Source organism: Podarcis gaigeae (genome assembly GCF_964106915.1).
Source record: "Podarcis gaigeae genome assembly, chromosome: 3".
In the NCBI taxonomy this organism is placed as follows: Eukaryota; Metazoa; Chordata; class Lepidosauria; order Squamata; family Lacertidae; genus Podarcis; species Podarcis gaigeae.
In genome coordinates, this window is record NC_139680.1 from 10,052,864 (window position 1) to 10,078,064 (window position 25,201).

Sequence of the window (25,201 nt, forward strand, 5' to 3'; positions counted from 1 at the left end):
GCTTTGAGAGCCTAAAATGGACTAGTAAGTTGATTATTGGTCTTACAATGAATGAATTTGGTGGCCTTAACATCCTTTTAGTGTCCGCATGTGATCACATAAATGTTTGGGGCATCTGTTCAATTTGAGCATTTGTTTTTACCGTTTGGAATAAGTAGGATCTTCTGGCTAGTGAGACATGACCTCAGTGGAACTTCATGATTCTCCCCGCTTAGACTTACAGTGTATGGTGTGTTCTCCATGCTCGTTGTTTTAAACAATGAATGATGACCCAATGAAACACATAGTTCTCACATTCTTTTTCTTTCATATCATATGTGATTGGTATTTTTCACACTTATTCATAACTTTTAATTTATTTAGCCCCTATTATTATTACAGAATCTTTGTACAGAGTGTGTATATACAGAGGAAAACCTGAGAGTGATAGATAGGTTGGAAGCATCTTTGTGCTTCCTGCAGTCCAAGATGTGTTGGGATCCCTAGCAGTAAAGACCGAACCAGCCATTGAAAGGAGAGGTGGACTGGTTTCACCTTCTCTGAACTATCCCAGATTGACTTTGTTGCATGGATCTCAGTGTGAGTCATTAGGGACTAAACCAACCTCCAAAGGCGGTAGACTCTCCTTTTTAATGGAAGCTGGATGGTCGTCTGTCAGGGATTCGTCGGGTGTGATTCCTACATTGCAGGGAGTTGAACTAGATGACCCTTCCAGCTCTACAAAACTGTGATTTCTGTGATCTCTGCAGCCATACAATGTGTAGCTTTAGGTCAGGCTTCCTCAACCTCAGCCCTCCAGATGTTTTGAGACTACAATTCCCATCATCCCTGACCACTGGTCCTGCTAGCTAGGGATCATGGGAGTTGTAGGCCAAAAACATCTGGAGGCTTACAGTAGACTTTGCTACTGTAAGTTATGTACATTTGCCATTGGAAATGATGAACATTTATAAGGGGAAGCAGGCTTCATCTGGAAATCATAAGTAAAAGAGCTAATAGAAGAAAAAGAATTTTGAGAAATGACTTTGGTGCTTGGAATTATTCATACTGTCATACCGTTTGTATTGAATGACAGGCAGTACATCAACGTAGTCTTGGTCATAGAAAAGTTTCTGTGACAAGGTCCATTCTGAGGTCTCATTGTAAGTCTAGTGCAAGAAAGAGAATTGTAACATAACCAGGTCCTGTACAAACCATATAATTGTAAAGTGCCCTTCCCCTCCTCCTGACACACTAAGTCTCATCCCAGATTCTAAGCTCAGTGGGTTATATTCTCCCAAGTTGCCTATTCAGAATATTGGCTGTGTTACTTATGCTCAATGCATTTTGTCAGAAATGTAAAGAATTTTGGACTAATTAGGTCAAGGGAGTGAGGGGACCTCATAGTGATGTTGATAGAAACACAAGTAATACAAAATAGTCATGTGTTCAGTGGTATAGTGCTAAATTTTGAACTTCTGGATCCCCATAGCCAAACCCCAAAGGGAGGGAGCGAAAGAGAGAGAAATTGCTTTGAAGGCATGGGTTCCCGACCCTGATCATCCATGAAGTTCACAGATGACCTGGGACCAGTCACTGTCTCAGCCTAGCCTGCCTCACAGGATATTGTTATGTGGATAAAGTGGGGTGTGCCATACCCCACTGCACTCCAAGACTCTCGCAAATGTTATTATCACTTCTGAGCCCATCGCTGTGCTCATCCACATTGTCCTCCCTACACTGTGTCCCTGGGCTCTCTGCTAAAAACAAACATAAAATATATTTGACAAAATAACCTGGATTTTCCTGTATAGGTTATGCAGATTAAAAACATTTACACTTGTTTCTTTGCTTTGTATTATTATTTTTAGTTCTAATCATGGGGAAGGGCAGGTTTCCACGTAGAGTATTGCAGATCCGGACCCTCATTGCTGGATATCCTACCATTGTTGCCCACTAGGGTGGTTTGCTGTAGATCTATTTCCACATGAAGAAAAAAGGCAAATATAAATCAAAGGTGAGGGATGCGGGTGGCGCTGTGGGTTAAACCACAGAGCTAGGGCTTGCCGATCAGAAGGTTGGCAGTTCGAATCCCTGTGACGGGGTGAGCTCCTATTGCTCGGTCCCTGCTCCTGCCAACCTAGCAGTTCAAAGGCACATCAAAGTGCAAGTAGATAAATAGGTACCACTCCGGCGGGAAGGTAAACGGCATTTCCGTGCGCTGCTCTGGTTCGCCAGAAGCGACTTAGTCATGCTGGCCACGTGACCCGGAAACTGTGCACTGGCTCCCTCGGCCAATAAAATGAGATGAGTGCCACAACCCCAGAGTCGTCCGCGACTGGCCCTAATGGTCAGGGGTCTCTTTACCTTTACAAATCAAAGGACAGGGTTCAATTACCTGGTTCTATTAGTGAAAACCAGCGTAAGGACTCCAACTACTGCAATCGAACTATCTCCATCATCCCCCCTGTGCCTCCTCCAAGTTTGAGGAGGGGGGGGGATCAGGAGAACCCCCAGAAAAGCACACAGCAGAAGGGGAGATTGTTCCCTTCAGCAATTGTTCCGTAGACCAATGTTCAGTTCCACTCAAGGTTCCCATGGATTACATCTTCATATATTCCCTAAACAATGGTGCAAAAAAAGTCTGCATTGGTTCTGTGTGTACCCCAAATTCCTAGATGAATTGGGGAGATTCAGGGAAGGTTCCCACATTTCTGAGTAGAATTGCACCATTAACAAGGCATCTCGGCGACTCCCCAAGTTTCTGTGCTGCCCTACGGTGTTACCTGTCCAAAAATATAAAATAAAAATGCATGACTTTTGTAGTTGTTTTCTGTTAAAAGAAGGTGAAATGGGGAACTTTGCTCCTTTTCATCCTTGTTAGTTTGGGTCCATACGTTTTCAGCGTGGGTGATACACGCTGGATAGAAGCTATGTTGCGAATTCAGTAGGGTGGCTGAATATAATTGATGCCTCAAATTAGCCCTGTCTTGCAGTAAACGTAATTCCAGCAAACTATATTTCTTATGATAAACCCATCTGATTAACCTTCAGACCAAAGAATTCCTATTCAGAGTCAGTCTGATTAACATTCTCATTTTAGAGCTAACTATATGCAGATGGTAATGTCAACTCCCATTTTTTGCAGAGTCTAAAAATGGAATAGCTTATTTATTTACCTAAAAGCACCACTTTCCTCTCCTAGAGAGAGGACAGCCATGTACACTTGAAGTCTACATATGATTTTAGGAATTGTCTTTTAAACAATTTCAGCAGCTGCTGAATCTGTTTTATAAAGAGGATGCATGGGCCAGTCTTTAAAAACAAACATTTTATACTAATAAATGTTTTCAATGAATTGCATGTTGATACACCCACCCACCCACCCACCCAATAATGAATATACTAAATAATAATTATGGAAATATATATTCATACCCCATGCTTAGCATCTATTCTTGTTTCAAACATAAAACTGAACAGCTAAATAAATTTTGCTCAGACTATTTCTGAGGGATAACCAAGTTAGCATAAGTGACATCAATGCGAATCCCCATGCCCAGTTTAAAAAGAGAAAAACAAAAAAATGAAAGGGGGAATATAATGAAAGTTACTTTCTGTTTAAAGTGTCTTCTGGGCTTTAATTTATTATATGATCTCGTATCTACTATTTCAAGCTGAATTCATTTTATTATTTCTATTGATAAGCTTATTGCTGTGCAAAAAGCACTTGATTAGTATTAATATTTAAGTTGGAGCCTTAGAAGCCCTAGGTTTTTTTAAAAGAAAAAAGAAAAAAAGACGTCTACGCTAATGAATTAAAATCAGATATTGTGCTCATTATTGGCTGATCATGACTCCATCTGCTCTGTGCTAACGTGAAAATCAATTACTGTGTCTCTTTCCCACTGACAGCGTATGTTGATCGGACTGGCAAGAGATCTTCGAGGGATTGCCTTTGCTCTGAACACAAAGACCAGCTACACCATGCTGTTTGACTGGATGTATCCTTATTACACTATGACAATGCCGGCTCTGTGCACAGAGGGATACCAGGTCCCTTGCATTAGTTTAATAGTGTGGCACAGTGGGGAAGAGGAAACAAAGCTAAATGAACTAATGCGTAATCAGCTAAAATTACAGTACAGTTGCAATCATACCATTAACTGAGAGGGCAACATTTGGAGAGAGACCACAAAGAGGTCACTTTTGGCAGAGCGGGGGTTGTGCCACACTAATCCCTAATTATTCTCCTACTCTATTGTTAGCCTGCAATACTTAGATAAATTTAAAGCCCTTTAATTTACAGTGTGATGTACCTCTGCTATCGGGGCTCCTTTCTGATTTCTTTTTATTATCCTCATAATCCACCCATTGAAGAAATTGTATTTAGTATATTTTAGTCATTACTGTGTAAGTAACTGTGAGATCTCTGATGTGACATTATGCATGCTGTAGGATTTCCATTATATGAGTCTTCTATTATGCTAGAGAACCAAAATTACTTTTTCTGCAAATGTTGGATGCTCACTTGTGGGTTTGAAAGGGGCAGGGTGGGTCGGCCAATTGGTGTCTAAGAAGGACAGGACGTTTTTTATGTACGCTACTCCAGCAGCAAGGATCCTTTTAGCAAAGTATTGGAAGACACAAGAACTACCCACATTGGAAGAATGGCAGACGAAGGTGATTGACTATATGGGACTTGCGGAGATGACCGGCAGAATCCGTGACCAAGAAAAAGAGACGGTGGAAGAAGACTGGAAGAAATTTAAAGTATATCTTAAGAATTGTTGTAAAACTGAAGAGTGCTAAAATGTCAAGGGAAAAGAAAATATTGAATTATAGCTGTAATTGATTAAGTATGAGAAGAAGCTAAAAAAGAAAATAAGTAATTAGACAATTGGTGTGAGGAGTTGTTGAAAAATTTTTAAATCAGGGATGCAGAAAAGGGGAGGTAAGGGGAAGTCTGAGAAGTAAGGTTATGAAAAAGACGTTTGAAATTATATATGTTTATATGTTTTGTTTGTTTGTTTGTTTATGTATTGTGTGTTGTTTTGTTTTTAAATCTGTGTTGAAAAAACCAATAAAAAATTATATATAAAAAAAATGAAAGGGGCAGGGTGAGCAAGTTGAGCAACTTGAATTCTTAGGGGATTTAAGGGTCTGAAGCCTAGAAAGCCTTGGGCCTTTCTGGACTTTTACAGCCTGCCCACCTTAGGTAGTGGCACCTGCCCTGTGGAATGCCCTCCCATCAGAGGTCAATGAAATAAACAACTATCTGACTTTTAGAAGACATCTGAAGGCAGCCCTGTTTAGGGAAGTTTGTAATGTTTGGTGCTGTATTGTGTTTTTAATATTTGGCTGGGAGCCGCCCAGAGTGGCCGGGGAAACCCAGCCAGATGGGCGGGGTAATAATAATAATAATAATAATAATAATAATAATAATAATAATAATAATAATATATTGTTATCATCATCATCAGGTGGATAGTATATAAAGTCAACTCAAACACTTTAGGGCTTTAGCAATATTAAGATGTTCCAGTTGCAGGTTTTCTTAAGTAATGTTTAAACTGGTTTTTGTGTTTCTCTTGTCTATAAAGTGGTTTTGGGTGTCTTTAGAAAGAAAGAAAAAGGACACCTCACTCTAAAAATAGGATTTTTAAATTTTATTTTTAATTTTTTTTATTCCCTATATGTAAAAAAAATAAAAAATCCAAGCAGTATGCAGATTAAAACCTAGGAAAATTAAAACTGTATCAAAATGATTCAGCAGCAAGTAGAATAAAAGGAAGAGAGCAAAAGATGAAGCAGCCATCATCAGTCATATGCATGCATTTTCTAGAGAGCCCAGCTTCCATTTCAGATGAACAACATTTTTTAAAGATTCAAAAGTGGTCTTAAAATTTCTAGTGGTGACCCCCTTAGATATCCTCTTCAGATTTGAGGAAACCACTCTGATTTTATTTCTGTCCACTAGATGGCAAAGATGAACAGAATTCATAACATCTTTGACTTGGTCTTTAACCTGGGAATTATTATGTTTTATATATTATAGCAGTTCTTGGGTAATGTTTAGAAGCGAATAGCGCAGCAAGCAGAATAGTAACATTATCCTGTAAAATAGGATTGTTTGTAGCAGGCTTGCTTATACTAATTGGGTTTCTGTAACAAATCAGGCTCCTTGGAAAAAGGCCAAAGGCTTTTCATAATTGTATTGACAAGAAAATGAATATGATAAATGGTGTTCATTCAGTTGAGAAAAGATTTATAGTTTTTCCCTCTGGGCAAAGGATGAAGAGCAAATATGTGCAATAATAGAAAAATCTGTTACAAAGTTGTTATTTGATCTCTCATAAGGCTTTATTAAAATATCTCCAAATATTTTAAAGACATTTCTGGTGGTAAGGTATATAGGCTGTTCTTGAAGTATTGCGAGGGAAGGTGCATGGAACTAAAATATCATGAATATGAAAGTCATTCATTTCTGTTAAAATATTGATATGTCAAACTGTCAGTGATTCAAGTGTTATATTTTGGAAGTTGGTTTTCCTTGTATATTCAGCAATACAGCATATTAGGTGTGCAGGGTGCTTTTGAATATACAGGAACAATATTTTCTAAGACCATGTGCCCTTAATCATAAAATCAGAATGCATTCTCATTAACATAGTTTTCAGTAGTCATGTGGTTCTAACACTTACTTATCTCAAGAAACTACACACTTTGATCATGTTATAGGACCTATTTTGTGATAATCCTGAAGAAATAGGTCCTATAACATGATCAAAGTGTGTAGTTCCTTGAGATAAGTAAATATTAGAACCACATGAGAACTGAAAACTGTTAATGAGACTTCATTCTGATTTTATTCATTTGAATGGGTTTGTGTTAGACACTGCTTTGAGAAGTGTAGCATATCTTTTAATGTAAATTTGATTCTAGTGTACATTTGATTGGTTATATATTGATGTCTGCAGATCAAAATTTAGTGGAGGAGGGGAAATTCAAGTCTTATCAATTTGTCCATGATTATCCATTTGTTCTAAGACTTCAATTTTCCCCTCTTCCACAAACTGCTTGCCTGCAACCTCTGGCCAGAATTTGGGAGATTAGATTTTTGTCCATAGGCACGTTATGAAGCACAGTACATCCCTCCAGACCATGTAGACCCTACTTCTGAAAATCCAACTTCCAAGGGTTCAAACCCATAGGTTTTGTCTTCTGGAGGCAATCTTTTGCTCCCTCACTTGGTAGGTTTTGCCAGCTCAGCTAAGCTGAAGCTGCCCAAAGGAGCAATCTTTTTAGAATAACAGCCACAACAGGTGCCACTCTGACCAATGGACATCCCATTGCCAGAATCCTTCGTCTCTGAGCCTCCAGTGCACCCAGGCCCATCACATTTGGCTTCCAAGTCGACAGGTTACTACATTCACATTATGACCAACAGTGTTGCCACAAAAGGCTACATCACCAGACAGGGAGCATGTGCTCAAAATCCCTGAAGAAGGAGAGAGTCACCAGGGCAGAATCAAGTAGACTGGCTCAGCTGCCAAAGTCAGGACCCTCCCTAAAACAGGAGATATTGCAGCAATCTAATATCTACTGAATGTTCAGAAACGCCATTAAAAATTATTTATTTTTGCTAAGAACACAGAACATCCAAGTTATCAATTAAGGAAAGCAGATATTAAAAAAGTTGGATGAACTGTCTATGAAGTTCCTTCTGTCACTGTACTAGGCATCCATGAAATCAAGGATGCCAAAAGCCATTCTTCCTTTGGGTTTCCATCACCTAAACTTTATCTCCAAATACCTACCGCTAGAGCTCCCCAGTTTTGATTGAACTGGCTAGCCATATCAGGATATTTGCAGAGTTTTTACAGCGGATGTTATCAGAGCATTTTGCTCTGATGGCTTTCCATTTAGGACTAGGAGCATTGATATATTGATTGATATCCTTGTTTTTCTTCCTTTGTAGCTACATTGGGGGTTTTTATTAGTGTTGTCTGTTTTTAAACTATTCCTCTAACTTTAGCATGGTTGATTCTTTCATTAAATTTGCCTCTGCTGCTCTTGGGCTGCCAGAGGTTGGACCCGTCAGCAAGATCTTTGATTCTCTAGTGATTGATATGACTACAAAACAAAATCTTCAGTTAGTGCACATTAAGATTGTCTTTTGAAGCAATTTGGCTTGGTTTCAGAGATAATTTATAGCAGCTAAAGAACAGACCTCAAACCTTAGTCATGTTTTTAAAAGTAAGTTTTGAAATGAAGCTGTGTGTGATGAGCATCTTTTATTAAGAATTTTATCTTTAACTTACATTACGAAAGATACCCGTCATATCTCCCTATTCTTCAAAGAGCTATTGAGCTGTGGTATCGTGAACCAGCATGTACTACTCCTATTTTGAAGATCATGGCTGAGATGATGCAAAACAGGTAGAATTAATCATGGGCTTGCTCAACTGTCCTGATAGTTCCCTTTAGAGATTGTAATACGTTTTCAGACTTGGAATATACAACTACCATTACCATGCTTTGGAATTCCTTCAAAACAAATTTTATTTTGCATTTGTGGAAATCACATCTGAAATTCCTCTGGGGTCTTTCTTCAAAATGATATTGATGTTGAAAGGTCACACCTTAAGGCCATGTTCACACAAACAATTGCAGTCCTTGAAGTTCTTGTGCAATGTTGTTGTTGTTGTTTAGTCGTTTAGTCATGTCCGACTCTTCGTGACCCCATGGACCAGAGCACGCCAGGCACCTCTGTCTTCCACTGCCTCCCGCAGTTTGGTCAAATTCATGCTGGTAGCTTCGAGAACACTGTCCAACCATCTCGTCCTCTGTCGTCCCCTTCTCCTTGTGCCCTCCATCTTTCCCAACATCAGGGTCTTTTCCAGGGAGTCTCCTGAGGTGGCCAAAGTATTGGAGCCTCAGCTTCAGGATTTGTCCTTCCAGTGAGCACTCAGGGCTGATTTCCTTCAGAATGGATAGGTTTGATCTTCTTGCAGTCCATGGGATTTGCAAGAGTCTCCTCCAGCACAATACAGTCTTGTGAATATTTTGCTCAGCGGTGAATCCCATTAAGTTCAATGGGACCTACTCAGACTGCGTCCTGTGCACACTGACTTGAGAATCAGCCTCATTGAACACAGTGGGACTTGCTTTTGAATAAATATGCATAGGATTGCTCTGCAACAGGGGTCAGCAAGGCTTAAGCAGCCTGGACCGCTTCACTCCCCCGGAGATCTCTCTGTGCACCATTCATGCGCGGAGCAGTTGCATGCGTATGTGCGCACATACGCAGATGCTAATTTTGGCGCGGAGGAGGCACCTGCAGCTTCCTATTGGCTGCAGGACCTTCCTGCAGCTGATAGGAAGCCCCACCAGCACTGCAGAAGTAAGTCCCCGAGCTGTGCCGGTTTAGTGCGCGGGGACTTGCCGAGCAGGCAGCAGGGTTCGGGGGTGGCTCGGGGGACAGTTAAATGACTCCTGCAGGCCGTATCCAGCCCCCGGGCCTTAGGTTGCCGACCTCTGCTCTACAAGTTGATCATTGTCAGGACTGCTGACAAATAGGTAGAAGGGGTAGGATTTGAGGGCCAGCAGGGCCCCCAGACACTTAGCTTTCATTTTTTAGAAAGAGTAAGTCAGTTGGACATTTGAGTAGAAAACTCAGAGCAGCTCTAAAGCTTTTGCACTCAGCAAGCAGCACTATTACTAAGTACGCTTAATTCTAAGCAACAAGAGGAAGGGATGTTGACACCCCCCACCTGAGACTTAGAAGGGGCCCCTTCCATTATGGGAGGGGACCACCTCAAGTAGGATGATGGAGGAGGATACTGGGGAATGTTTCTTAAGCACTTAATTTATGTCCACATCATTTCACTCCCCAAGTGGTGTGCCACTTGTACAGAAAAAATCATAGATGGTTGGCTCATGCAACCACTTCTAGTTTGTTTGCCATCACTGGGCTGCTGTTTATTAATATACTGTAAACATCATTACCCTGGCCTTTGACAGCTGAGATGTGTGTGTTTTTAGGACCCACCCAATTCCTATGGCTATGAACTGTTTTTAACTGTTATTAACACTTAATTTTAAAGTGCTGTGACCTGCCCTGGGACCTGTTGGTAAAGGGTATGTAATGGAATAATGATTATGATGATACAAAAATATAAAATACAAAATGAATTAACAAATACAACCAAATAATAATTAAACACCTTTCAGCTGCAACAAGTTCCTATGGACTAGGAATAGTATAGTTCCTATGGACTATACTATAACATAAACATACGTTTATCAATTTCTGCAAAATGTTTTGTATGCATATGTTTTGCTGAGAGCTGTGAAACTGCACAAATTTGTTGCTTGTTCTGTATTTGGAGCTTGATCTTTCATCCAGGAGCTCAAGGCTGTTGTCCATTGTCTTCCCCTTTCCCCTTTTACCTTCACAACAGCCATTTGAGGAGGGCTAGTTGGACAATCTTAACATTCATTTATCTATACCACACGTCTTTAAAATTAGTAATGCTGAGACATTAGAGCAGAAAGTTTTTGGAGACATGTTTACAAATACTGACAATGCAAAGAGGTGCTAGTAGATTAAATCTTCAAAGGAGGAAACTCATTGAACTACTTTGCATATTCATGGTATTCATCTACCTATTGGTATGCAGAAAGCCTGTATTGTTCCCTTTAGAGAACGTCATCAGGGATGGGTTTGCTTTTTCTGGAGTTGTGTATTGAATTAGGTTTTACAGGTTAAAATGCATAATACAATACACTTTGACATGGTGAAAATATGTTACAGGGTATCAAATTGTGCATTATGATAGAATGAGGGTTTGCTTCAGTTTCTTCCATCTGCCAGATGTTACCATTTTCTACAGTGTATGTAATACACACATTTTGTAAAGCATTTTGGTGCCATACAAAATTGCAACTTCTTGTAGAGAACTGAAAAATCTGATAGGTCTCTCTGGTATCCACAAAGCCTTGCTATGTCTATACAAATGAATGGAACATTTTGCTCCATTGCTTCATCATTTTACTTATTACTTAATTTAATTTAATCTAGCATTTCACAAAAATAGTACTGAAGCTCTTTACAAAAGTTCAGAAGATGCAATAAATGAAAACATAACTATAACAACAATTTAAACCACCAATAAACCAGCACTGTAAATGCCTAAAAGATGTCACTCATATGGAACAAGAAGAAATATCCGCAACCTGTGTAGAATGAAACATGGGTTCATGCTTCATCCTTCTCAGAGCCTGTGAGATAAATCTATTTCCACCTCAGCACCTTCATGATGGCTTTCCACATATTTTGAAACTAATCCTTTCATTCCATACAGGAGAATGTAGTGAATATGCACCTTTCACTTGAAGGAGTGGGGTGTTGTGGTAGATCCTCTTGTGAAAATCACTGAGGGGAGTTAATACTTGGAAGTCACTTTGAAAACTGCAGCTAGTGTAGAATTCAAATACTGAAATCAAAGTGCTGTTTTTTGCTTTGGTGTTTTTTTTAAAATACTTTTATATATTTAAACAAGAACATTTATTCAGTAACATTAAAATGTCTGGCCCACCAAAGCAACAGAAAGCTTCAGGGGTTTCTAACTTACAAAAAATGTTTTTCTATTAAATTGGTCACTGTGTTTAATCAGCACTATGTATTAGGTCCTTCCTCTTCTCTTCACAACTTCTTTGCATTTTGATTCAGATACATCAGTTGTTCCTGCTTACAGAAAATCCATGCAATAAGCAGTTAAATTCTTAAATAAATAAATAAATAAAAACAGTGTTCTGAGGCTACTTAACATGCTCAGTCCCCATTGGACTGTTTTGGGGTACATCTCCCCACTAAGTCTCTCTGTGTTTTCTTTCCTACTTCGGCAAGTCTTGGGGGTTCTCCTGAGCATACCTCCCTCTGGTTTCTCAGCACCCCTGATTTAGCTGTTTGACCACCATAACTCAGTACCTGAGTTCACTGTTATAGCATGTATGATTAATGTTTGTTTTATTGGGTTATTTGAAGAGATGTTGCTACTTTCCCCCCCAGATCACAGCGTTTAAATTTTGACGTGTCTTCTCCTAATGGAATTCTCCTCTTCAGAGAGGCCAGTAAGATGATTTGCACTTACGGTGAGCAACTGTTGATGCTTTGTTTTATATATATCACTTTGCCTTTTTAGAAACAAAGGAGTTTCTCATTCTCATTAAGCAAGATTTAGCTTCCAAATACGTTGATATTTGCAAGGCCTACTGTGAGAGATGATGAGTGCAGACTGTTTCTGGGCAGCAGGTTGCTTTTTATACACTAACCTTAGGGACAGATTCCCACAGGGCAGCCACCATCCCTCTAGCACCGCACTTGCCTGATCTTTTGCCTATCAGGCTGGAAGCAAAATAAGGCAATTTGAAAAATAAGCTAGTAGCTCCTGTATACTTGGAAATTCCCTACGTTCAAAGAAGTATATCAGTTCGTTTATGTGTTTTTTTTAAAGTTAAACAAAATCAAAACAACCCCACAACAACCTGTGAACTTATGTGGCCTGTTGAGGACAGTTGAGACCCAGTAAGTTGAGGGTGTCAGTTGGAAGTGAGAGGGAGGAAAGAAAGAAAGAAAGAAAGAAAGAAAGAAAGAAAGAAAGAAAGAAAGGGAATGGCCTTCTCAAGCCCCTAAATAGCAAAGTATCAGTGTTCAGAGATGCATGCAGAAATTTCCAAACTGCATCCCTGGCATCTTCAGGTAGGACTGAAACAGCTCCTTCTTGGCATGATGGAAAGCCATTGCCTATTGATCATCATCATCATTTCATCATTTTTAATTTGTATACCGTCTTTCTATCTTACAATACTCAAGGCCGTTTACAAGCTGAAGAAACAAACAATGTACATCTTATAACAATCTAATGCAATACAAAAATGTGATAATAAAACATAACTTTAAAATAGGTAACCTATATCAAAAAAGTAACATTCAACAATCACTAGAATAGCATTAAATAATAATAATAACATATAAAAGTTAAACAGAAATCCACTCAGCAGTTATAATAAATTTCTAAACTATAATCAATAAAAGAACGGCAAGACACAGTACATAAAATAATACAATACAAATTGAGAAGCAGAGATTAGACGGTGGGGCAAGGCAGGTGGAAAAAGGTCTTGCCTGATGGAGTCTCTCCCTCACTCTCTGCTATATTTGCACTCCTCTGTTATCACGCTGTTGACAAAGGGCACGTGTCTGAGTGGAATCCAGGTAACTAGTTAAGCACTAAGTGGTCCATCATTGTACCACCCCTGCACTACACAAGACTTGGCCTTCAGTTGTGTTCCATGATAGCGTAGACTAATCAAAAACTGTGTGTATAGGTATAATAGATTCAGATGTGCTGAGTATCAGAAAGTGAGACGTAATTGTTCTAGATCCTAATATATGTATTGTTCTAGTGTTTGTGACTGGAGCCCCTTGTATTTTTAGCAGCTCTTACTACCTCGCCATTACGAAAGACTGACAGAAAAAGTAATATTTTCAATATGCTGTTTTTTATTTATCTACATTCTGTCATGATATACTTTGATGTAAGTTTTTAATTTTGCTGGAGCTTTCAGCTGTTCTAGCAGTTACCGGTCAGGGTCAGATTCAAGGTTAGCCACAGTAGCACAGAACAATTTCCTGTTCTCATAGCCCAGGTAACATTTGGATGTGGACTACATTTACCACATTTTCCAGTAGCCGGGGACATTATTTCTAATGAGCTTTAAATTGCTTCTAGAACATCTATTGTGGAAAGCTTAGTGTTGTAATCCATTCCACCCTAGCAACATAATAAAATAATGCCTCTTAAAAAAAAGTTAACTTGTTCTTTGCTGTGTAATAAATATTATTTTTAATAGATTGCCCATTTTAATAATGGACTATATTGTTTGCCCCGTTAACAACTCTTGTTCCTTTATACTGAGCACTCATGGTATTTACATTCTGTAGCTATATGTATTGGCAGTTTTAGCATCTGATAAACTCGTGTAGTTTAACATCACACAATATTCTCTTCTTTTAGTGATACTTGCAGCATGTCAATCTGATTTAAAGAATGCCTCAGTCCTGTTACTCTAAGAATCCATACTCTACTGGTGCATCCTGCAATTGTGTGAAGCATGCTGTTCAAATAAAATTAGTTTCATTTTGAAATAGGGGTGGTGATTTTCTTACTTTTAATTTTTAAGCACTTAATTTTTATTAAGGATTTTACATTACAAAAAATAAAAAACAGAAAAAAGAAAAAAGAAAAAATATCCAACAAAAATTGTTAAAAACAATCAAACTTTCCATCTCCTTATTTTTCATTTACTTGTTTCTCGGACCTCCTCATACCACCCTTTTTTGTATTCCAAATCAAATTATTAATTCAACAATTTCTTTCCCTCTTTTTGTTACCCAGATCTTATTCTTAAATTATTACAATCTTAGATTTTTACTTATATAAACCCATTTTTTCATATTCTTTTAACCCATCACAGCTAGAAACCACTTAGTTCCAATCCAACATTATTCTAAAATTCCTTAATTTTGCAATATCTCTGTAAATAATCTTTAAATTTCTTCCAATCTTCCTCCATTGACTAACCTATTGCTAAGTCCGCTTCTGTAACTTGAAACTGCAACCTGTTGAATATGCCCTTTCCGTCCCACCTTTACTTCCCCTCCCCTAACAACAAGGTTGTAGAGGTGCTGCAAGTAAACCACAAGGTTTGTGCCAGCTGCCTCATTAATAGGAAATTATCCTGCCAACCTAGCAGTTTGAAAGCACGTCAAAGTGCAAGTAGATAAATAGGTACCACTCCGGCAGGAAGGTAAACGGCGTTTCCGTGCACTGCTCTGGTTCGCCAGAAGCGGCTTAGTCATGCTGGCCACATGACCCGGAGGCTGTACGCCGGCTCCCTTGACCAATAAAGTGAGATGAGCCCCACAACCCCAGAGTCGGTCACGACTGGACCTAATGGTCAGGGGTCCCTTTATCTTTATCCCAATCCCAATCCCAATCCCAATCCCAATCCCAATCCCAATAGTACAAGCTTACCTGGCCTGGTATCCTCCAGATGTTTTGACTACAACTTCCATCAGCCCCAACCAGCTTTGCCAGTGGCCAGGGATTGTGGGAGTTGGAGTCCAAAACATATGGAGGTTGATGGTTGGGGAAGACTGAAACAATGGATGGTGGGTGTGGTTGACCCCTGTCCATCATTCCATGTCTTCCAAAAAGATGAGAACAATATCAAAGATAGCACTGGAATCATGTAATCAAAGTGAAATTTAAACACCAGCAAGCAAGTAAACAGGTGAGAAGATGATTGCATGTTGCACTCTTATCATCACAAGCTTTTAGTAGCACTGTTATTAGATCAGAAGGGGCGTAGCATATAGAACAGAACTCCAGATAGATAGCATCATTCATCAAAAGCATCCTGGAAATAAGCCTATATTTTCCCCAGTGTGTGTGGTGGTCAGGACTCTCAGGGAATGCACAGTTTGGAAATGAGTGGTGCATTGAAGCAGCTTATTGTTCTGTTTGCTGCCTGCTTATTATCCAGCTCCTTAGCTGCCACTTCCAATGTGCCCTTGATCAATTTGAGATTCTTGTCATTCTCAGAGCACGTGTGTCCTAAAATCCCCCCACAGATACTCTCTAGCTTCCTTTAAAAGTTGGCTTAAAAATAATTTGTGAAGTATTGGAGATCTTTTGGGGAGGGTGGAGACTCGGCAACATTATACTTTGTGAAAAATTAGAATACCATATTTACACAAATCTAGTTTACCATCGAATCTAATGCACACCTCAGTTTTCAAAACCTTGGAACCAAAAGTCTAATGTGCCATCAAATCTAATGCGCACCCTAAGTTTCATGATGTAATTTGGCCAAGAAAGGTGTGCATTACATTCAAGTAAATACAGTATTGCTCTCTGTCCAGTTAGAATTAGGGGTTAGAGGTGGCTGTGTGTAGGGCTGTGAATAGGAGCCCTCTGCAACTACAGGAAGGAGAATTCTGGACCAGTCAACCGGGGTGGGGGTGCTAGCCAGCTTGATCCCCTCACAAGTGTTCATGTGAATCCCCTTACTGTGTAGAACATGCATGGCCTAACAGGTGGCCATTGACAGGTGTCTTATTTCTTTGTCATAGGTGGCACCTTTACAAAGGCCTGTGAATTGTTCAGCAGATCTCAAAATAGCCATTGTCTCAAACTAAGCATGCCAAATAATTGCATTACTAGAATAAGGGGGAAGAATACTGAAGCTTTAAAAGCACTAATTCATTCTTATGGCCTGGTAAAAGTAAACCACCTGTTTATGCTCTGTGTGTAATGTTCGTATATAAACAACCATGTATTTTACAATGACCATTTATTTTAGAATATGCAAGCTCTAGAACTTGGTATCTCACTATAAAGAACCACTGTCAGTTTGGTACTCCTGCCGTATTGTGTTATTATGGACCTTTATATTCTAGAATATAAATGTTACGGGGTGTTCAGATAATAATAAAAACCCAGTGAAATGAAAACGTTAAGCGACACAGTTTTCATTTTTTTCAGTTACTTATGTCAATTCCTCTCTTTATCCCTTATTCTCCCCCCTCCCTTCCTTGCAAACAGGTAATCAGATCCTCTCCCTTGGGACTCTGTCGAAAGATCAAGTTTATCCAATGAAACTCAAGGGTATCTCCATCTGTTATTCTGCACTCAAATCTGCCTTGTGTGGAAATTATGTCAGCTTTGGCGTCTTCAAGTTGTATGGGGACAACCACTTTGACAATGTACTTCAGGCCTTTGTCAAAATGCTGCTCTCAGTATCCCACAGTGACTTGCTAGTAAGCAATTATTCGTCTTGGGAGTCTTTATGCAAAATATGAAATCACCACCACAGGCTTAAAATGGAGAGAGAGCGGGATCTAGAACAACTCAAAGGCAGTTCTTTTTAGTCTCAGCTACCTGCATTTATTTGCATTCTTAGAGTCAAAATATACCATTAGTACCGGTATTTTCAATGATAAGTATTCAAAATATTTAAAATGCATCATAAGGATAAGAGGATATTGGTCAAATTATCTTCTGTGTCTAATACCTCTCCTGAATGGCAGTAGAATTGTTTTCCACATTGCTTAGCTGCCATAATGCCTTTTCGGTAACAGTGCACACCAACAACCTTCCTTTATGAAATTTGGGGCATATTGTTTCTGAAATATTAGTCTTCTGACAGCTATTCATATGGGTTTAATGGCAACAATACTAATAGTCCACTACTTGGCATACGGGAGAGGGAAATTCTGCCATTGTCAAAACTGTAGTATTGAACCAAGTCGTTTGTTCTTTCAGTACTAGATAAACTGGGCCTTAGCTATTTTAATTTGCCTTTTATTGGTTTATACAATGCACCTTGTAGAAAACCATTCATGGTTGTGGAAAAATGAAGTCAAGCATATAAATCCAAACTCTCTCATTATAATGGCTAACTTATAAATAGTTTTATGCAGAAGCAATTTTTAATTGTAGATTAAAGATACGCATTGATTGTATAAGCAGTCGAGTCAAGCAGGGAATGAAAGACCCCTTTTTCCCTGCAAAAAAAAAGAAGAAGAAAATTAGTGGGGAGACCTGCTGACTTTCACTACTTGCCAAAATATTCCCAAAGAAAGTTTGAGTTAATAAATGAGGCCTATATTTGAGTGTAGTTTTGAGTCTTCAGCAGCTACAACTGATGTGCATATGCTAAGCATGTACCAGATAGGATGGAAGGGACAGTCAAGTTCCCCTTCCAGTAAAATCCCCACATACTGTGATCAGAGATGGTCTAAAACCGGGGGGGGTGGGGGGGTTATTGGATTTGTATTTCTGTAAAACTGAAAAAAAATTTTTATAAAAACATGACATAGTGCAGCATTTTCAACAGTGGAATATGTGGAAGAGCCAATAGGTGGTAGAATGAGCACAGGAGCAGTTTTTCTTTGTAAGCAGTTAATGTACTGTGATTTATTTATTTTTTAAAGCAGCAATGGGATAGTTGTATATTTCTCCCTCAAAACGCATGCCCCCCAAATGATTAAGCTATTTTCAGAGTCTGAAGGCTAAAATCTGGTGCATATCCAGCCCAGGACACTGATTTCAGTAAGAGCCTGGAAATAGACTATTTTCAATTTTAGGATTAAAATCCAGAGCATGATACTCTTAGATGACAACAAGGAGCAAACAAAGCCACGCCTGGAACAGAATGTTGTTTGGGCTGTGTGGATGTTTTGTTGCTCCTTCACGCTGTCCCCAATAACAGCTGGGAACATATCTGTTTTTGCAGAATGGAAGCAAGATTTGCTAATGTTTTTAAAAGTTAGAGTAGCAACTGGTAAATTCTTAGGTGTTACGGCTGTTGCTTTGTTGCTCAGAAGTAATGGTGCATATTCTCACTCCCTTTCCACCCACAGAGTATGCCTACATGTGTCTACATGCCTACATGCACACTATTATCTCTCCTCTCTCCAGTAGGGAAGTCAACATATAGACAGAATTGTGTGTTCTATACTTTGAATATTGGCCTTAGTTAGCGGGGAAATCTTTAGTGCTTGTGCAGCTCCTTTCCTCTTTCCATACTTAACAGAACGAAGTGTGCAAAATGATCTGATCTATGAATAAGCTGGCTGCATTTGCATAATTAATACAAGTTTCAAAATGCAGATTATATTGGCATCAGTTTGGTGGTCTACAGAACAGACTAAATACAGCCCAGGGTATATCTTATTCTGGGTTTGTTTCCAGTGTAAAATTGATTCAATGCAGTAGATAATCCAGAATGCATTGAAGTTACTTTGCAGGTATTTTAATGCAATAAATGTTAATAATCCGCATGGAGTAACTTTTCATCTGTTCTCTTTCTCTCGGTCTCTCCCTCCCCCCAACCCTAGCAATATCGAAAACTAAGCCAGTCTTATTATCCACTCTTGGAATGTCTCACCCAGGACCACATGAGTTTTATCACCAGTTTAGAGCCTCATGTACTAATGTATATATTTACTTCAATATCTGAAGGACTTACTGCACTGGGTAAGTACACCATGCAACTCAGCTAAGGAAGGGTGTAAAAACTACTGTGCAGCAGTCAAAAGCAATATGGTATAGCTTCCAGAGAATTTAATTTTGTTGCTGTGACTCCAATGTTGCACAGTATTATTATTTTTATATAAAATGGTTATTTTGTGGGGAAATTAACAGTTCTGGTCCTCAAGCAGTCATGGGTATAGACATCAGCTCATGGACGTCAGTGACATAATTCCCAGTGAATTTAATGACAGATAAATATGCATATTGCTGCCATTCGTTAAGAACTTTTGATGTTGAATCATGGTCGATACACAGTCATTTAAATTCAACTTTTGTCCCTTTCTTCAGTGTTGCTCCAAACTATTTTTTTTAATGCATAATTTCCTCTCCTCATAGAACATTCTAACCAGGCATAGTTCTCTATCTCATTCAACCTTACAAACAAGCCTGTCACCAATATTTTCATTTTGCAGAGGGAAATGTATCAAGCAATAGTAGTTCCCTTGACTTCATTGGTGGGCTGGAATTTGAACTCAAGCTTCCTGGTCCAAGTGCATAAAATTGCTTCATAATTAAACTTCCCATGAAACTGGATAATGTTTTCTGTTCCTAAAGTAGAGTTGGGTGTTTGTAAGGATGGCGGATGTTAGTAGGGATGTCAGAATACTGGAAATTCAACTGTCTCTCAGTTTGATGGATTGATAGATGGAGTTTAATTGTATGGTGCTTTTCTGCAATGAGCTGTGGCCAAAGCACCGCACAGCAGACATTCAAAGCATTATTTTCCTTTTCAAAGCACCCTTCACGGCCTAGGACCCTCGTACCTACGGGACCGCCTCTCCTGGTGGGACATTTATGGACCTTGAGGAGAGCCTCAAGGTCCATAAATAGCAGCACCCTATGGGTCCCAGGCCCTAAGGAAGTTAGATTAGCTTCAACCAGAGCCAGGGCCTTTTCAACTCTGGCTCCGGCCTGGTGGAACGCTCTATCTCATGAGACTAGCGCCCTGTGGGATCTGATTTCTTTCCACAGGGCCTGTAAGACAGAGTTGTTCCGTCTGGCCTTTGGCTTGGAGCCAATTTGATTCCCTCCCCCTCTTTCTTTTTCCTTTTTCCTTTCTCCTCCTGTGATGAGGCTGCATTTTAATATTTTAATGTTTCAATATTTTAATTGTTGTATTTTAATCTTGTTTTTAAGTTGTATTCATTCAACTTGTTTTTATTATTTCTTGTTAGCTGCCCTGAGCCTGGCCTTGGCTGGGGAGGGCGGGGTATAAATAAATATTATTATTATTATACAAATGCAAACACACGAAATACAGGGCATGTCGTTAAATTCACAAATGTAACACCGACCAACTCATAAGCACTCTTTTTGAAAACTGCAGCCATGATTTTGACATGCACAAACAGTGGGCAAATGTCACCCAACAGTTAAATACAAAACTAGGCTTTGGATGTGCTAACATCAGACCATTAGAGTAAGCAACCTATATCCTGTGCTTAGTAGAACAGACATATTTGTTTGCTTGTTTAAAGTGCTAGCCCTTTCCACCTTGTGTCATTGAAGTGCTTGGCATATATTACGGTTTAAACAGTAGAGCAAAAGATGTGAAAACCCATATCTTTAAACTTTTTTGTTTTATACAAGTATCCTGAATGGAAGTACTGTGTGCATCATAGTTCCACACTTTACAGTATATTCGATACTCTGCAATAATATTTATTCCTTTGGTGTGCCTTGGTTGTAAATCATGTGTGATGGAAGCCCTCATATAGACTTCACAGTAAAGATAAACACTTTCAAGAGCCCTTTTCTAAAGTGTTTGCCTGGCTTTTCCACATCCGACTGAAACCTTTTAATGTATCTTGTATGATGTTCTCCCTAATCGCCATGTAAAGCTTTTCTAATTTTTCTGTGATTGATAACATACTGCCATTCATTAACTAAAATGAAAGCATGGCATTTTTTTGGTGTCCTGCCATTTTAATTGGATGTTAAATAGATTAATTTGTTTACTTTCAAACTCCCTTAAAAGAGCTCATTTAGGCATGGTGTAAAAAGAACCTAGTCCAGGAACATAGCAAGCATTGCACTAGTACCTCTTCCTGCTATCTTCATCTTAAACGAAAGAAAGCTCTTAGATTATGGTCTGTTCAGTAATGCTGTCAAGTGTTGAAAATAGTTCTTCCATCTATGCTTATTCATAAAATGCTAGGGCCAAATGGGCCTTTTCAAGTAACAATAAATAGCAGCAGCACCTTGGTGCTAATGTAATAGGAAGTTGGCTTGAATACAGATGTCATATTCCCTTTTCTCATTAGCCAGGTTGCCTACGAGATGTTTCATGGTATCACTGCTGCAGACACTTCCCCTCTCTCTGTTTACCAGAGCAACAATTGTCATTCCTCCTCCTCCCCTTTTAACTTGCCTGCCTGCTGTTTGTCTGTCTGCCTTGAGTAAAATGCAATAAGGACTGCATTCGCGTTCAACAAATGACTCTGCTTGTCCATTAAAATCAGCGTGGGGGTCTTGCATCACATCCTCCTCTGTTACACTCTTACAATAAGAAGAAAAATGAGTGCCACAAGCATCTTTGATATACAGTTATGGGAAAATATAAGTAGCTCTTAATACTTAAATTGCATCCTCGTGAGCAGATGAGAGGGTAGACCTCTCCACTGTGCTGCTAAGATCACTTACAGAGGAATATAAAATATCTACTTGTACAGTATCAGCATGTTTAGAACAGCTACTGGTTTCTAAATGGATGTTAGTGATTTACTTTGTGTTATTCAATTTTAAAACAAATAGAGTCAAAGCACTGGTTTAAAAGTACTGCAAAACTCGCTTATGAAATATGCATTTCCAAATACATTTCTTAAAGTGTTCATTACTTCCATATGCAGCTACAAGGCCAGAAGCCTTTAGAAGTGAAAACATAATGGGCCTGATCCTACACTGTTCACATAAGCCGCCCTCATCCCCTTCGTTATTCAGCAGCCACTAAATACCTAGGGCTGAATTTGTGTTCAGTTATTATCTTTATACAGTCTAATCAGGAGGGCTAAAAACCTGGTAGTTGATTTCACTCAAACCTTTGTACTGCATAGCCGATTTTAGGCCAGGCAATGTGTTTTTCTTTACTAAACATTGTTTGAAGAATCTTGTTCTCTTCTTTTTAAAACACACGTTTCTTTGTGAGCCGAGTTTTTGTTTTTCAATAAGGGAACCACTATTCCATTCAAATAAGGAAAGGGCAAACATTTTATTTTTATTTTTTTAGGCCCACCTGCACTCTACCTTTAAGATTTAGAAATCTTACATCCCTTTTTGCTTTTTTAATAACAAACAAACAAACTTAGTTTGGACAGTACCCTCCCCCTGATCTTATTCCTGCACATTTCAGGGAGAAAGAATGGGCCTCCCCACCCATCTACATGCCTGTTTTACTATATGTTTGTATGAACACGTAGCATTTCAGAATGGCATTCATGCCTAACATCCAGTGCACATAGACCAGAACAGCACACTAGATATCTCAGGAATTGCCTGGAAGCTTTCTGCATTATTTTGGCCTATTATTCTGCATTATTTGGGCCTATCCACATTGGATATTTCTTATGCATGTCCTATTGAAGTGTTATGCTTACATGTGGACATTGAGTGGCTTCAGAAGCTGAACTTGTCAGCCAGATGGGTGGGTAGGGAAGGCATAGGAGTGGCCAGGATTTTTGTTAGGTAGGGGAGACAGAACCTCAGATTTGTATTGATTTTTATTTATTTGGGGGACAGCTGCCTCCTCTTCACTATGCCCATGAGGGAAGGTATGCTCTTTTCCCATCCTGTCTACCCAAAACATAGGAGAAAGATTGGATGGAAATATCTGAACCAGGCCCATGCAGTTGCTTTCCTTGAGTGGTCAACATAATAGATTAATTTTGCACTTTTCAAACAATTACTTCATATATCTTGATGGCTAGAGTTGTGTTCTTCGTCATATCTCTCAGACCTTTGTTTGAATAATGACTTTAGTTCACCTCAAAGCAACAGTCAGGTTCTCGATTGAGATTTTTCCTCCCTCCACTTCTATGTGACAATCAATACTGCTCTTGGAAACGATGATATCAAAAATAGAATTACAAAGGGAAATGGTGGAGTAGATGAGAAATCCGCCTTCCTCCACCCCTAATGGGTATGGTAGTCACTGGTCATTTACATACATCTTTCAAATTCTACTTTTCACAACCTGTTCAAATGATCCCAATGTCAGAAGTGAAAAGCTAGTCGTCGTCGTCGTCCCCCATGACTCACATTGAAGCTTGTTTGTTTTGTCTCAAAGTAGTCAGTACCACTGAATAGTCCCACCCTACATTGGTCCTGCCTTGGGTTCCACTTCAGCAAAAATCCCAAGGACCAGACAGAGAAGCCCAGAGGGCCTGAAGTTGCCCATCCTGTTATAGGGGGTCTAGTTTTCATCAGCTGTATGCCATAATCATCACAATTATAACAAATAAAGGCTTGACATATCTCGCTTTGTATGTCATGAGTCCATCTCATATATAAGTTTCACCTTTTAAGTTGAATTACTGAAATAAATGACCTTTTCCACGATAGTCTAATTTTTTGAGTTTCACCTGTATATCAAGTAGCCCTGAGATCACAAGTCATCGTAATAACTCCCGTTGCACTACAGACTGCCATGCCTTGGGAGACGGAATTGCTTGGTTCTGCATTTTCGTCCATTTGGGAATTTAAAATATCTTGATCTTAAGCTTTGATCCTACACTTAATGTAGTGAATTCTGTGTGACTTGATGTGTAAGGATGTCTAATTTCTCCGTGTTGGATTCAATGCTTACATGCTGGTGAGATGATAAAATGAGATAACCATGTATGACAACCTCAGCAGCATGGTGAATGGATGGGGCATTATTATGAGAGATGGATAATAGATAGATTGGGTAGATTCTACAAATAAAGAAACTCTCTGGGAAAGAGATACGAAAGTTCACCTCCATTTGAAGCCAGTAGAAATGGGGATTATCAGAAATTCACAGAATGTTTCATACTTGGTAAGATTAAGAGAGTCTTGAGACTAATTGTGGCTATATTGTCTGCAAAATCCTTTCTAAGACCTCAGGAGAACTTAGCTTAAGAAAAAATATATTGCAATGATGTTCAAATACAAGTAAACTTGAAAACAACGTTTATGAAGCAGAACTGGCACAGATCAACAATGTGGCGTCTAGAGAGAAGTTCTCAAATGCTCACTGCAATATTGGCAGGTTTCCACTCATCACAGTTTAGGGGGATACACTTAATTGAGTCTATCATAACCTTCTCTTTCTCTTCCAAATGAATATTTTAACAATTTAATTCGTGCACCCATCCCAAAGCTAGGCAATCAAAACCAATTCCATGGTGACCTAGATTTGCAACCCTTAGAGTCAATTGTCCTCACTTGGGAGCAGGTTGAATCCCCAAATGCAGGCAATCTCCTAAGAATCTGATTGTTTCTTATATCAGCCTCCGTTCCATTTTCTCCTTCTTTGAACAAAAAGGGAGACAAATTATCTGCAGTAGCTTAAAGCGTGACTGCCGTTAGAACTGAAACAGAAGCTGCACTTGGATACAGAGTAATGCTAGAAAAAACTATGATGTGGGAAAAGAAGACCAAATAACCCAGTAATGAGAAACTAGATAAGATTGCCTACATTTATAAACAGGGCACAGATAGAAAATAACCCATCTATTGTTGCCATATGCTAATGCATATAAGCAAACAGACTCTGTTTTCATTGAACTGAGGCAGCATGTGTTGGAGTAAGGTTATGATGATATAATGGCAACATGAATATTTTTATCCACATTACAAGCTGAGCAGATAATTCTAGTTAATGTAAATACAATGAACATTCTCCAAAGAGTAGGCAAAGTTATTGCATCAGTAATCAGTCTACATCCCAATCCCAAAGAAGGGCAGTGCCAAAGACTGCTCCAACTACCGCACAATTGCACTTATTTCACACGCTAGCAAGAGTATGCTTAAAATTCTACAGGGCAGGCTTAAGCAGTATGTGGACCGAGAACTCCCAGAAGTGCAAGCTGGAT

At 39.1% G+C, this 25,201-nt stretch overlaps 1 protein-coding gene across 9 annotated transcripts in view; it reads left to right on the forward strand.

The window, feature by feature from the left end:
* Nucleotides 1-25,201, forward strand: part of RANBP17 (RAN binding protein 17) — a 193,764-nt gene that overhangs the window by 138,612 nt on the left and 29,951 nt on the right. For all 9 annotated transcript variants that reach the window (XM_083730064.1, XM_083730069.1, XM_083730067.1 and 6 more), the window contains 5 exons: nucleotides 3,895-3,983; nucleotides 8,314-8,421; nucleotides 12,056-12,138; nucleotides 16,656-16,870; nucleotides 18,953-19,091. In XM_083730064.1, the coding sequence (XP_083586190.1) occupies nucleotides 3,895-3,983; nucleotides 8,314-8,421; nucleotides 12,056-12,138; nucleotides 16,656-16,870; nucleotides 18,953-19,091 (634 nt within the window). The remainder of the gene's footprint in view (nucleotides 1-3,894; nucleotides 3,984-8,313; nucleotides 8,422-12,055; nucleotides 12,139-16,655; nucleotides 16,871-18,952; nucleotides 19,092-25,201) is intronic.